This window comes from Dipodomys merriami, unplaced genomic scaffold (genome assembly GCF_024711535.1).
Source record: "Dipodomys merriami isolate MVZ:Mamm:240054 unplaced genomic scaffold, mDipMer1.0.p SCAF_1, whole genome shotgun sequence".
Lineage (NCBI taxonomy): Eukaryota > Metazoa > Chordata > Mammalia > Rodentia > Heteromyidae > Dipodomys > Dipodomys merriami.
In genome coordinates, this window is record NW_027202270.1 from 43184567 (window position 1) to 43199982 (window position 15416).

Here is a 15416-nt window from a genome sequence, read left to right on the forward strand (position 1 = left end):
TCAGAGTATAAACTCTGTGTGTCAACTTCAAAGTGTTTGTAAAGTATGATTTTATTTATTTATCATTTTTCTTAGAATTTACTTTGTTGTTATTACAGAGGTGACATACAGAGGGGTTACATTTATGTCCCTCAGGTAATGAGTATATTTCAGTTAGTCCAGTGTCATCTGTTCCCTCATTCTCTCCCATTCAGGATGGTTTCGAATGCATTTTTCCTCAACATTTAGCTTCCATCTTAACAAGGATCAGGTAAGAACTAACCATGTGGTATTTTTTTTTCCTTTACTCTTTAATGGAACAAATTTTAATTTAATTCTCTGGGCATTAAGACATTCCTGGGGGGGGGGGGAATGTTGCCTGAAATGTTTGTAGCAGAGGGAGTGGCAGGGGGAGGAACAGTCTATATACTAGGAGGGGAAAGAAAGAAGCTGCTCTCGAAGGGCAGAGGATCTTAGCAGAGCCCCCTGGGGGAGCTCCATTTAAGATGAAAAGGAGCACAAGCCACTGGAGAGAGCGGGATGATGGGAAATTGTCATCATCCACAAGTAGAGCCTCTACCAGTCATTCTTCCCACAGGACTGGGACTGTATGTGGAAGAAGATCCGGGACGCCTTGCGCTCCCACAAATACCTTACCACGCTTAGAGCAGACTCCTCTTCAGAGCCAACTTTAAGTATGATTGCACAGCCCCTATCACTTCAATCATTCATCTACTTGCCAGAGGCAAAAACGCCTTTGGTGTTGAAACTATTTGAGATGAAGCACTTGAAATGAAAATGCTTGGTTAGAGTAATCAAGATTGGGTTAATTGTCATTAACATGCCATTACTCAAAGTCAAGAGACTGTGAGAAGACATAAGAAGGGTTCAGCTTCAGGAATTGATGACAGGTGGCCACTAGGAGGGACTGGACAGAGAGCTGCTGCTGTGTTAGGGAGAAGGGAACAGGAAGGACACAAAAAGAGGTGCCCAGAAATCCAGAGAGAAACTTCCTAGACTGTTATTTTCCTAGACACTCACTGTCCATCACATCCCATGTAACAGGTATGTGCTGTTTGCATCTGGACTCCAGAAGGCACACCAGTACATTGAACTCACATTCAATAGTCCGGCTTAATTAAGACTCCACTCAAATCTTTGCTTCTTTGAGAAGGGAATAAGATGTTCATCAGCCACACTTTGCTTTGTACTCACCCTCAGGATCCGGTTGAAATCCTCTTTGTCAACTCTTAAGAAATGGCAATTATCTTCTCTCAGGACAATTGAGGCAGCTCTGGGAGCATCGTTCACTAGTGCTAGCTTGCCAAAGTCGTCTCCCTCGTGCAGGGTGCAGACGACGCCCTGGAGAGAGCAGCACATTCTGGTGAAATGGAGCAAATGTCTACTCCCTTGTAACCCCTGACCCCGAGAAACACGGTGTGTATAAATGGGTCCTACCGAAGAATGCCCAAACAGGATTTTATACTTAACATACAATGTATAATTTTTCTTTCCTCAAATAATACAATCAGTGGCCTAACTTAAATGCATGCATTATAATCTAAAAGGAGATGAGCCCAGAAAGTATACCACTACTCTGGATATAATAACCGAGAAGATTTATGATCAGAGATGTGATCATATCTTTTCTACATCAAGTAATGATGTGACTGCAAATCTAGTAACATTACCCTGTTCCCATTGCAAGCCACACTAGTAAATGGAGTATATTAAAGTTTCCCAAAGAAAAAAAATATATGTACCTTGCCGTAAATGACTACATTCACCGATCCTTTTAGAATAATGTACCAGGAGGTACCTTCTTCCCCCTGGTTAAACACTAGACATAAAAAGATGAAAAGACTTACTACAAGAATAGAAGCACATCAATATAAATTATAGCTTATCAAAACATCATTTTTAAGTTTCTAGCATTATATGTACATAAAATACAAAAAAATTTACTGGTAAATACTAACTTATTCAGGTAGAATATTATTTATCTGTCTACACTCCATGAAAGGGAGGGAGATGGGGCACTGAGTCTATGCCTGGAAAAACAGCTTTTTATCAGAGATCCACTTATTAACAACCTACTTCTTAAAGGAATTCCCATGTCCTCCCACAATTCAGCAAAAACATTGTACTAAAGAAACTAGTTTAAAAAATAATCTGACCAGTAATAAGTTCGAAAACATGAAAATCAGCACCCCATCTTGTTTTTAGATCAGTAACCATTGATTGAATGACAACTATTACATTTAAGGCAGGACTTGCCCTAAGGAGGGAAAGAGAAAAATTGGAGAAAGAGAGAGTAAGAGGTCTACAACTAGAATTCTGTAACTTCATTATTTTGAAAATATGGAAGTAAATGGCATGATAGGGGTGTTTTAGAAAAGATTAAAATGTAAGCCAGGTGTCAGGTTACTCATACCTGTAATCTAAGCTACTTGGAAGGCTGAGATCTGAAGGCTGGGGTTCAAGCTAGCCCAGGAAAGGAAAGCTTATGAGACTCCTATCTCCAATTAACCAACAAAAGCCAGAAATGGAGCTATGGCTCAAGAGGTAGAGTGCTAATTCTGAGTGAAAAAGCTAAGAAACGGCTCCCAGGCCCTGTGTTCAAGCTCCAGTATGACACACATTAGCAACAATAACAAAAAAGATTAAAATGATAGTTGCAATCTTTTCTATTTTTCAAATGAAATGTTTAAATAATGTTTAATAGTAAAAAGTAAAAACAATTCATAAGTTTGAATGAAAAGAATGAAACACTGTAAGTCATAAGTGAGCATAAAAATAAAAATGTTAAAGTCAACTTTAAAATGTACAGAAATAGCTCAGTAAACGAGGTATCAGTGTCAGAAACAGTACTTTGGATGACTGAAAAAAAAAAAATTGGTGTGTGTTTGACAGTCCTGTGGCATACACTGAGGGCCTGATATGGGCTTTTCTGCCCAAGGCTAGCACTCTACCACTTGAGAAACAGCTCCACTTCTGGCTTTTTGATGGTTAGTTGCAGATAAAGTGTCTCATGGACTTTCCTGTGTGGGCTGGTGGTGAACCTAGATACTCAAATCTAAACCTCCTGAGAAGCTAGAATTATAGGTATGAGCTACTACACCCAGTTGGGAGACATTTTTTAGACTCATCTTGCTTTTATGATTTGAATTTTTTGCTTTTTTAACGATCACGGGCAGCCCCAGTGTCCTATGTTTCACTAGGTGGGGGAAAAACATCAGTTTGGATACAGAGCTCCTTTTTTTTTTTTTCATGCAGAACCTCTGAGAACCTTCAGCATGGGATAAGTCTTATGATTCCGTGAGGGATTAGACAAGACAGAATGTCCCGTCCTTCCTAGCTCATTCACAACCCTTGTTGTTCAAGAAAAAGTTTGTAGCTCTAGAGAGAAATGCCAACTTAGATAATATTGTTCCCATCCATTAATGTCACATTTTAATTTCTTGTTTCCAAATATGACCATAGAACTGAAGTCTGGAGAGATACTGGATATTATCATTGTATAAATATTTGGGTCAAAGAAATCTCACAGGCATAGAGCACATCATGGAAAAGAGAGAGGGAACATAAAACAGAATGCTTTAGATATCATTGAAAGAAGCAGTCTCATGAGGCAGATGAGTTCTTCTGAAGCCACAAACTGAAGTGAGGTCACTAGGGAAAGTGCTACCCAAGATTCTGCCCAAATCACACTTATACCTTTTCTATTATTTTGATCAGTCATGGGACTTGCAGTCAGGGCCTGGACACTGACCCTGAGCTCTTTTGCTCTAGGCATGTGCTCTACCACTTGGAGCCACAGCTCCACTTCTGGTTTTCTGGTGGTTAATTGGACATAAGAGTCTCACAGAAGGGGCTGAAAATGTGGCTCAGTGGTAGAGTGCTTGCCTAGCATGCATGAGGCCCTGGATTCCATTCCTCAGTGCCATGTAAAAATAAAAATATCAATGAAATTTTTAAATAAATATTAATAAAAAGAGTCTCACAGACTTTCCTGCCCCAACTGGCTTCAGACTGCATTCTTCAGATCTTAGCTTCCTGAGTAGCTAGTATTATAGGCATGAGCCACCAGTGCCAGACCCAAATCTACCCTTTTTAGAACAGCCTTGAACCAGTAATGCAGCCAGCCAGTGAGACTCAGGTTGGCAACACTACATATGCTGGTGATAGAAAACCACCTAGTATCTTATTTAATCTTTCAGGTTAATTGACCTGTGCTGGAATAATAACAGAAAAATGCAAGTGCCATACATCATCCTGTCATGTCAGACTGGGAACCAGCAAGAGAGCGTTTGCGTGATGCCTGTGTGGCATGTGTTGGAGACAGCATGACCAGCATAATCTCCTGTTAGAGTTCACTTACACACGGTTCCTCCTTTGGCATGAGACTCAAAAATGAGAACACCTGCTAACTCCCGTTTCACCTATGAAAGAAAAGAAAGCACATGGAAAGGATGGGTGTGTGGGGAAGGGATTTGTGCTCTATGAGGGTGCAATGCTATCTGTCCCTTTGATATAGTTACCACCACCCCCACCCCTGCTTGTTCCTCTCATCTAGAATCATTTTTGGTAGATTTGTTATTAGCTTATCAAAGCCTGTACCCAAAGCTATTTTAGTGAACAGCTTATAGTGAATTCATATCAGATTCCCGTCTTAGAAACTGTTTAAAACATGGTTTCATGTACATATATTGTATATACATATATATGATTTTAAAAATTATCTTTAAGTAGTTGCACAAAGGGGTTTCAATCCAACATATCAGTTTATGAATGCAATGTATCTTGATCAATGTCACCCCTTCCATCATTCTTCCCCTCTCCCAACCCCATCTGCTCAAGTTACCTGGTCCCATTTACACACATGTACATGGAATATTATGACTCCCTCCATCTGTCTGCCCTCTCTCCTCTCAGCCGCCCCACTTCTGAAACACACATTTCAGTTTCCTGGTATTCATTTTGTTAAACTGTAATTTTGAAGGAGTTACACCAGTCTAATCATCCCCTACGTAAACCATCGTTTAGTCAATATGTTTGCAGATATGCATCTGGAATATCATATGACCCTTTTGTTATTAGTGGCTCTTCCTGACAACACACATAATGTATCACAGCAAAATTCAGTGTCTTGGAGTTGAAGAATTAAGTGAACAGACTTATATTCCAAGACATATAAGAGCCTAAACATTCCAAGGTAATTTTTTAAAAGATAAAGGTTATGAGAACTCTAGCTCCCTAAGAAGCAAGTAACTTGAGAATCTTCCAAACTGCCCAGATACTGAAATTTCAGGCAGAAGTGACCTCCCATAATTCTCTCAGATCCCTCCATACGTGGAGGGTGAGCAGCAGTATGGCGAGTACCTGGCATATGGGTCTCAGTCTCAGCTGTCTCTGTGTGTCAGAACTCCCCACACTAGACATACTCTTCCAAGGACATGAAGGGTGATAGGGCAGAGCTAGGTAGGTGATGACGGCCCTTGGACAGTGCATGTCAGTGAACAAGTCTTAGCCTCAGTAAAGGGAGCAGAAGGGATGTGAGGGTAGTGGTTCTTCTGCTAGGACTGTGACAACGGTCCAGCTGCTGCACCCTACTGATCACCTGCACCCTACTAGGAACCAGCAGGTATGGCCACTGAAGAAAGATTTCCAGCACCTTCAGCTAGCTGGGAGTGGTAGACAAATGGGCCCATAAATGATGATGAGGGGTTTCCGTATACAGTTTTCTAACTCTAAGTCCTGACCAGCTCAATGCAGAGACAACTTACTGTGGTAGAAAGGTGAGATAAAGCTTTGATATGTAGGAGCTCTTCATAGATAATCTCCAGATCATCCACAGTTCTCTGGCCAGGTCTACAAAGAAAAAAAAGAAAGAAAGAAAAAGTCATCCCTAAGGCTTCAAATACAGTGATGGACTCAGGCTCAGTAACATACTCAGGGAATCCTTCAAGAAAGAAGATATTGGCAGTGAATGATGGGTGGCGAAGAGCAAACTGGAAATGATGGTGTTCCTTGGTGGAGGGACATGGGAGGCAGGAGCAGTGATTAGAAGAAAAAAGAGAGGTGGATGTCAGCATTTCTCATATTCTGTTCTATGGATCACATCTGTCTATGTCCTGTTGACAAGTTTATTAAACTTTCTTATTCTGATATCTATAATACAGCATTTAGAAGGCTGAGGCAAAAGGATTATGAGTTTCAGACAAGCCTGGGCTGTACAATGAGACCTTGTCTCAAATAAAATTATTATAGAACTAGTGCCTAATAATAAAACTGCCTATAAGTAATGGGCCAGAGGGGGGTATTAGAGATATTTTGAAATGGTAAAATTGCAGGAATTATCAACCATCATTTGTATCTATAATTATTTAGGAACTACTTAATCATGTTTAGTTATATGAATAATAAGTGATAGGATTGATCAATAATTTAGATTTTTTTTCTCTGCAATATAAGGAACGCTAATATGTCCCTGAGCTCTTTTGCTCTAGGCTAGCACTCTACCACTTTGAGCCACAACTCCACTTTTGCTTTTTGAGTGGTTAATTGGAAATAGAGTCTCACAGACTTTCCTGCCTGGGCTGACTTGGAACCACAATCCTCAGATCTCAGCCTCCTGAGTAGTTATGATTACAGCCGTGAACCATTGGTGCCCAGCTGGCCAATGTTTTTGAAACTCACAAACAGGCTATTAATCTTGAGAGTGCTAGAAAATGAGCTGACAGAAAATCTGTACATTGATGAATGAGTGGCCTAACTCTGGCTCATTACTGTAGTTATAAGTATTATTTATTATACAATCACCAAGCTGGTTTATGCATTTGGCCTACATTTCTAGCAACTTATGATATTTAGTCAATGTTACTCTATATTAAAGATTTAATCTTTAATGAGCTGCAGGTGACATTCCATCACTATATTGTAATTTTAAAAGGTGTTGATCAAATAAATGAGGGAAGGTCTGTTGTACTGAGCAGAGCACTGGAGTTGAAGTTTGAAGAGCAAGTTCTAATTTCAGTGCTACCTCTTAGCATGTGATGTCACAGCTTTTGTGTGATCTGCAGGCTGGGGATGGTTCCTTCCTGAGAGATGCTGAAACTACCCAAGAAGCAATGAGTGAGATATTTGCATAAGTGAAAGAAAAACATAGCCAAATAATATCAACATTAAAAACTCAAACCTACATTTAAGGACTGAATCAGACTTACAGAGTAGAGTATATTTGACCCAACAATTTACATCTGGTAGTCAATTATTAGATTACTCTTCCGGCTAATCTGTAAATATTCTGAAGTAGAGAACTAGATAAAGTAATTTCACATGAGGAAACTAGCAGGTTTGGTAGGGGCAACCTAGAGGAAGAAATCTCTGCAGACAGTGTACATTACCTTCACAAGGGCAGCTTTGACACAAACAAAATACTCCTATTGCTTTCCCTTACAGAACCAACAGAGACTCTGTTTCCTAATCTTTACTGCACAAAGACAGATGCTAAATCCCTGACCCGGATATGCCAGCCAGGTTCACCTCCTGCTAAGGATCACCATGGAAGGACACAACTGCACACCAACGTAGCTCTTAGTGGTGGAACTCAGAAGGTATGGGACCCAGAAAGACACTGGAGAAAAGCTGTAGCCACAGGGGCTTGGAAGGAGTCAGGCCTTCTTAGCAAGGGGCCTAATCTACTACTTGACTTAGTCATGGGGATTTCAAAACTAGGACCCTTGGGGATTTAAAAGTCAATCGAGTCACCTCTGTCCATCTACTACCTTAGAGGCAGCTAACGTGAACGTCTCAGACAGGTGTAATAGGATTACAGCGCTTCAGCACAAGAAGCAGCCCTGCTGTTCTTGCTACTTGACATCCACCGCAAATAGCACAGAACTCTCCTAGATGCTTGGCTGAAAGAGAAAAACAGTCACCAAGTTTCCTTCTCACCTCCATGGGGTAGGCTGTGATGGATGGAGGAGGAAACTCAGCTGGGAAGAGAAAGGCTTAGAATTCAGCTCTAAAATCTTGACAGAATGATTCCATGATGACAGTTTGGGAACAGATCTTTGTTTAGGAGTATCTATATAACATTAATATGAATTCTATATTGCTCAATTCATAGATTTTTTGAGCATTTGTTTAAATAAGTTTTTTATTGTGAAAATACTGTACAGAGGGGTTACAATCACATAAGCAAGGTAATGAGTACATTTCTTATTAAGCATTGTTGCCTCCTCCTTTGTTTTTCCCCTACCATCCCTTCCCTCCCATCTCCACAACTACATTCCTCCCTCCCCCACCCCAGCCTAAATTGTAAAGTTCGTTTTTTCGACATAGCGTCTTGTACATCTCATTGTTGCAATGGGTCTACCTATATCCCTATTTAAACAATTTGTTTTTTCCCTTCCACTCCCCAAATTATACCAACCTCAAATACAGTGAAAACAGGGGTTATACTGTGGGGGAGGGACATACAAAGCAACAAAAAAATCACGTGGTACCCTATAAATATGTTAGAAATAATAGCAAGAAAGAAAAAACCACTTGTGTCCTTACCTAGGAGTTCATTTCACTTAACATCATCTTATCTGAACTTTTTGTGGTTGTCTCAGATATATACTAGTTATTGCAAATAAGGGAAACCATGGGACCTATGTTTCTTTGGGCCTGGCTTACTTCACTTAATATAATTTTTTCCATTTCCTAACAAATGGGGCAATGTCATTCTTTCTGATGGAGGCATAGAATTCCATTGTGTATATATACCACATTTTCTTGATCCATTCATCTACTGAGGGGCATCTGGGTTGGTTCCAGATCTTAGCTATAATAAATAATGCTGCAATAAACATAGTAGTGCTGGTAGCTTTAGTATGGCCTTGTTTATGATCATTTGGGTAAATGCTCAAAAGTGGGATTGCTGGGTCATAGGGGAGTTCTATGGGAAGTCTTTTGAGGAACCTCCATACTACTTTCCAAAGTGGTTGAACAAGTTTACACTCCCACCAGCAATGCAGTAGGGTTCCCTTCTGTCCAAATCCCCTCCAGTATCTGTTGTTATTAAGAGTTCTTGATTATAGCCATTCTAACTGGGGTGAGGTGGTATCTCATTGTTGGTTTGATTTGCATTTATTTATTTTTTATTGTGAAAATACTGTACAGAGGGGTTACAATTACATGGGCAAGATAGTGAGTACATTTCTTATCAAGCATTGTAGCCTCCTCCTTTGTTTACCCTTCCCATCCCTTCCCATCCTCCCTCCCCCCTCACCCAATCCTCCCCCCCCCCCGCCAAGTTGTAAAGTTCGTTTTTGACATAACTTGTACTTCTCATTGTTGCAACAGGTCCACCTGTATCCTTATTTAAACGACTTGTTTTTCCCCTTCCCCTCCATAAATTATACCGACATCAAATACAGTGAAAGCAGGGGTTATACTGTGGGGGAGGGACATATAAAGCAACAAAGAAATAATCTTATAAATATGTTAGAAACAATTGCAAGAAAGAAAAAAAACATTTAAAATATATATCTTAGGGTTCATTTTCCTAACATCACCTTATCTGACCTTTTCTGCTTGACTCATACATATACTAGATATTGCAAATAAGGGAAATCATGGGACCTATGTTTCTTTGGGCTTGGCTTACTTCACTTAATATAATTTTTTCCAAGTCTTTCCATTTCCTAACAAATGGGGCAATGTCATTCTTTCTGATGGAGGCATAGAATTCCATTGTGTATATATACCACATTTTCTTGATCCATTCATCTACTGAGGGGCATCTGGGTTGGTTCCAGATCTTAGCTATGGTAAATAATGCTGATTTGCATTTCTTTTATGGCTAGGGAGGTTGAGCACTTCTTCATGTGTCTATTGGCCATTCTTATTTCCTCTTCAGAGAAGCTCCTCTTTAAGTCTTTAGCCCAGTTATTTACTGGGCAGTTGTTTTTTTGAGGATTTGTTGTTGGGGGATTTAATTTTTTGAGTTCCAGGTATATTTTAGATGTGAGACCCTTGTCCATTGTATGGCTAGTGAAGCTCTTCTCCCAATCTGTGGGTTTTCTATTGATCTTGCTAGCTATGTCCTTTGCCATGCAGAAGCTCTGCAGCTTCATGCAATCCCATTGTCCAACCTTTCTTTGATTTGTTGTGATTCTGGGTCTCATTTAAGAAAATTTCGGCCTGTGCCAAGGAGACCTAGGGTTTCTCCTATTCCTTCCTTAATGTTTTCAGGGTATCTGCTTTGACTTTGAGGTCTTTGATCCATTTGGAGTTGATTCTGGTGCAGGGTGATATATAAGGATCTAGTTTTCTACAGGTGATTGACCAGTTTTGCCAGCACCATTTACTGAAGAGGCTGTCTTTCTTCCATTTTATTTTATTTTTATTGTGAAAATACTGTACAGAGGGGTTGCAATTACATGGGCAAGATAATGAGTATGTTTCTTATCAAGCATAGTAGCCTCCTCCTTTGTTTCCCCTTCCCATCCTCCCTCCCTCCCCCACCAAATCCTCCTCCCCCTCCCTAGTTTTTTAGCTCCCTATCGAAGATTAGTAGCTATAGGTCTGTGGATTCATTTCTGGGTTTTCAATTCTATTCCATTGGTCCTGAGGTCTCTTCTTGTGCCAGTACCAAGCTGTTTTGATTACTATGGCTTTGTAGTAGAGTTTGAAATTTGGTATTGATATTCCTCCAGCATTGTTATTTCTGTTAAGGATCATTTTTGCTATTCAGGGTCTTTTATTGTTCCATATGAATTTTTGGATTGCCTCTTCTATTTCCTTGAAGAATGAGGTTGGAATATTGATAGGTATCACGTTGAATTTGGGAAGTATTGCCATTTTCACAATGTTGCTCCTTCCAATCCAGGAGCATGGGAGGTTTTTCCACTTTCTAAGTTCTGCTTTGATTTCCCTTTGAGTTTTTTTTTTTTTTTTTTTTTTTTTTTTTTTTTTTTTTTTTTTTATGGAGGAGGGTGGTATTTGTTTTAGAGCTTAAACTCAGGTCCTAGGTTCTGCCCATGAGTTTTTATGCTCAAAGCTAGCACTCTACCATTTGAACCACAGCTTCACTTCTGTTTTTTTGGGGGGTGAGGGGTGGTTGGTAGTTTACTGAGAGTCTCACATACTTTCTTCCCAGGCTGGATTTGAATTGCAATCCTCAGATCTCAGCTTCCAGAGAAACTAGGATTATAGTCACGAGCCACTGGACTCTAGCTTATGGACTTAAAAAAAATTACTGTCTCTAGAATCTATAAAGCTCACTGTATTAAAAATGATTATATTACATCCAAGATATGAGACATCTCTCCAGAAGTGCTCCCTTGTCCCCACACAAAGCGCTCTCTCTTTTGCTATACCAGTACTACGGGGGTTTGAACTCAAGGCTGGGTGTTCTACCACCTGAGCTTTGGCTTTTTGTTGGCTTATTGCAGATGAGAGTCTCACAGATTTTGCTGGCTAGGCTGGCTTTGAACTGTTATCCTCAGATCTGTCTTCTTAGTAGCTAAGATCATAGGCATGGGCCACCAGCACCTGGCATATATAAGGTTCTTTAAAACCAGGTAATGATTTAATTTTCCATATTATTCTGTTTTTTCTCTCATCACATTTTGTTCCCTGACAGCCATATTCTTTGCTAAAGCCATTTGGGAACCTCTCCATTTCTCAAATGGCCACAGCTGCATACACACTTGTGGGGCACCCATACATTCATCAGCCAGTCAGAGAGACCATCCTTCCACTGGGGACTCGTGGGATGCTATGGAGAAACCATGATGACTCTTTGAAAGAGAATGGAACCAGGTCTAAAACCAAGTTTGCTTCTGGGTCTTAAACAATATTCAATATGACAAGAAAAAAAAAGAGAAAATCACAACAGTAACACAAAAACAACCTAGGGTCTGAGGTATCCAACAGAATCACAGGGCAGGCCATTGTCATTTGGCAATCTACTCAGGTAGCAAAGAACTCCCTGCTGTGTCTGAATGAGGAGAGAGAAATCTGGACTGCGAAGTGTGAAGAGATTTACTTTAAAAACAAACCAAAAACAGAGTCTAAATAGAATTCAGGACACCATAAAAACCTTCATGAGAAGTTCACCTGGAGTCAGGACCCTGTCCCTCAGAGGTCCACATTTCAGCAGGACTGACAGCTATCCATTTCAGAAAAGAAGCCAGATGGAGCAAAAGTCAGTGCGGCCAACCCTTGCCCACCAAAGAGAAGCAAAACATGACCTCCTTTCCCTGTTATGTGGGCCTGCCTTTGCAGCAGGAAAAAGAGCCACCAGCCTGACCTGTCCAGCCACTGAGCCGTTTACCATCTTAGGAAAGCTCGCCTCTCTCCTCTCCACTCTCTTCACACTCAGGTGTCCCCTCGGTTGTACCCCCACTCCTCAAAGAGCACTTGGGGACATCTGACACTGAGCATTCCCTACTGTAAGCACTGAACAAAGTCACGTTTTTAAAGTAGGTTTCTCGTGGCAAAGTCTGGCATTAAGTACTTTTCAGGCTTTGGTCTTTGTAGTGGGGGTGGTGACAGAAAAAAAAAAACTGGACAAGAGACCCTTCAAATCAGTCCCCATTCTGTTCCAACAGCAATGAAAGGTCCCAAGGACTGAAGGCAATTTGGCTTTCAAGAGGAAAGGGAACACAGCCTGAGCAGGAGGAGATAGCTTACAAGCACCTTCCTAAGCCGAACCTATGAGGCTGGGGAAGTGAATGGACTCTGGCTGCTCTGAGTGGCAGCCTGTGAATGTACCTGGTCTTTACTTGTCCTTCTGCAGATGTCACAGGGAGAGGTATTAGGCGTCCCTGCTTCTTTACAAATCGGCGTGGTGCCACATTGATGTGGATTTGTCAGACCCCGCTGGGGAAAGGCCTAGTTTCCGCAGGGGATGCATTCCAGCAGCAATGTCTACTTACAGACAAGATAATAAACGGGGACAGATGGGGAAGCAGTTTATACATTAAAGGATGGGAGGGCTCAGGTGAGATTGGAAGCTACTGGTAAATACCGCTTTATCAAGGAATTTATCAAGGTCAGAAACACAGCTACTCAGTTACAGGAACATGGACAAAATGAGGGATTCGTCCAGCAACAACACAACACATGCATGGCCAGGGGTGAAGTGCATAGTGAGAAAGGAAATCACCAGGTTCCTATAGACCTCACTCCTAGAGGACCCTGGTATATGGTGAAAATACCCAGAAAGGCCAGTGTGGTAAATATCTGAGTATGCCATGGTTAAGCTTCTTTTTTTTTTTTTTTTTTTTTTTTTTTTGTCGGTCGTGGGGCCTGAACTCTGGGTCTGGGCGCCATCTCTGAGCTCTTCAGCTCAAGGCTAGCATTCTACCACTTGAGACACAGTGCCACTTCCGCTTTTTCTGCTTATGTGGTGCTGAGGAATTGAACCCAGGGCCTCATGCATGCAAGGCAAGCATTCTTACCACTGAACCACCTTCCCAGCCCCTTAAGCTTCAATCTTAAAAAAAAATGTTTTAGTTACTTTTTGAGGGGATGTTTCACTTTGGGATTTGACTGCTAGGCCTCTGGCTCTTGTTCAGCTTTTTAACTCACAACGGACACACTACCACTGGAGCCATGCCTCCACTTCTTCTACTGGCTTATTTCTAGCTAATTAAAAGAGTCTTTTAGATTTGTCTGCTGAGGCGAGCTTCTAACTGTGATCCTCAGATGTCAGCCTCCTGAGTAGTTAGGGAACATTGGCACTCACTGGGGTACTTTATTTTTCATGCAAGACTTCACCTCAACCTGTTTGACCCTTGTATTTGTAAGACATTTCTTAAATTTGGATCATTTTCAAATGCTTTTTTTGTACTGGTACTGGGAATTGAACTCAGAGCTTCATGCTTTCACTTGGCTTTTTGGCTCAAGGCTAGAGCTCTACCAATTGAGCCATACCTCCACGACCAGCTTTATGTTGATTGACTGGAAATAAGAGTATGTCAGACTCACTTTGCCTGGACTAGCTTTGAAATGCAATCCTCAGATCTCAGTTTCCTGAGTAGCTGGAATTATAAGCATGAGCCATCAGCACTGGGCTGCATTTTCAAACACTTTTCTGACCTTCTAGAGATCTTGCCTCTCCCACTTCTTTTAAAGGAAAGTGAGATATGTCATAAACATTTTTCTTGCTGGGCGCTGGTGGCTCACACCTGTCATCCTCGCTACTCAGGAGGCTGAGATCTGAGGATCATGATTCAGAGCCAGCCTGGGCAGAAAAGTCTGTTACACTCTTATTTCCAATAAACCACCAGAAAACTAGAAGTGGCTCTGTGGCTCAAAGTGGTAGAGCACTTGCCCTGAGCTGAAGAGCTCAGGGACAGAGCCCAGAGTTCAAGTCCCATGACCAACCAAAAAAAAATCCTTTTCTTCACCTCCCAAGACTGTCAGGGGCAGTCTAGAAGCCCGTGACTAGTGCTGGAGGGAGGTCCTGTGCATCTCTGCCTGTGGGGCTCTTTAGCCTAGAAAAGGGAAATTGCTAGTTCTGACACAAAGCCTGTATACATAGGGGAAGGGGGTGTTGGATTCTTTGTGAAATTTAGAAATAAATAGGGCCTACAACTACAATAAAGGAGAAAGGTCATAAATGTTTATGAGACGTGAAGTCCTCCTCATAGAACTTGCAGGAGGGGTTCCAGAACTCTCTGCACCTGCCTGTTTTTAGGGCAATAGGTGTGTTCATGTTTAGGCAACAAATATGCCTGGCATTCTTCCCACAAAAATGTTTTACTAGTACACACCAGAAATTTAATGTTAAACTTCTTAATAGGTGCACCTGTAAATGTTTTCCTTGGAAATACCTAAACAGCAAGTAGAGAAGAACAAACTAATTTGGAAGGAGTCAGGAAAGTACAGCTTGTACTCTGCCTCTGAGTATGAGGCACACATGTGACACCCAAAATGTAAACTTTTTAAGAAGGTGCCATGTGCATGCATTACTACTTATTCCCTGCTATCCGGTTTTAATCAGCAACAGGTAGATTTCACTTTTGTTGTTAATTTCACTGCTTATTCACTAAATACACTAGAATGGACAAACCCAGGTAGCCTTATAGAGAAAGAATACTGTCAACAAAAGAAAGAAAAGTAGAAGGAAAGCAATTGGCATCTGCTCAGCTCAATTTCTTCTTCTGTCCACAGCAGGCTACCAAACTCGCCCTACTTAGTTCATGGAGTTATTTAGCCATTCAAAGAGGTGACAGATGTGAAACTAGTTTCCATTATTCCCACAACTCACTATGTATGAGCAGAATATCCATGTCCCTCCTAAACAGGAAGCCCTATTTGGTAATTATTTACTGAGTAGATGATATACTTCTATCCCATCTCTCTCTCTTTCTCTCTCTCTCTTTCCATATATATATATATATTATACAATATATATTGTATAATATATATAT

General features: G+C 40.9%; 1 protein-coding gene across 3 annotated transcripts in view; it reads right to left on the minus strand.

Annotated features, from left to right (window-relative positions):
* Nucleotides 1–15416, minus strand: part of Rapgef4 (Rap guanine nucleotide exchange factor 4) — a 306154-nt gene that overhangs the window by 61603 nt on the left and 229135 nt on the right. For all 3 annotated transcript variants that reach the window (XM_070020789.1, XM_070020798.1, XM_070020805.1), the window contains 4 exons: nucleotides 5766–5850; nucleotides 4361–4421; nucleotides 1743–1819; nucleotides 1195–1341 (listed from right to left, as the gene is read on the minus strand). In XM_070020789.1, the coding sequence (XP_069876890.1) occupies nucleotides 1195–1341; nucleotides 1743–1819; nucleotides 4361–4421; nucleotides 5766–5850 (370 nt within the window). The remainder of the gene's footprint in view (nucleotides 1–1194; nucleotides 1342–1742; nucleotides 1820–4360; nucleotides 4422–5765; nucleotides 5851–15416) is intronic.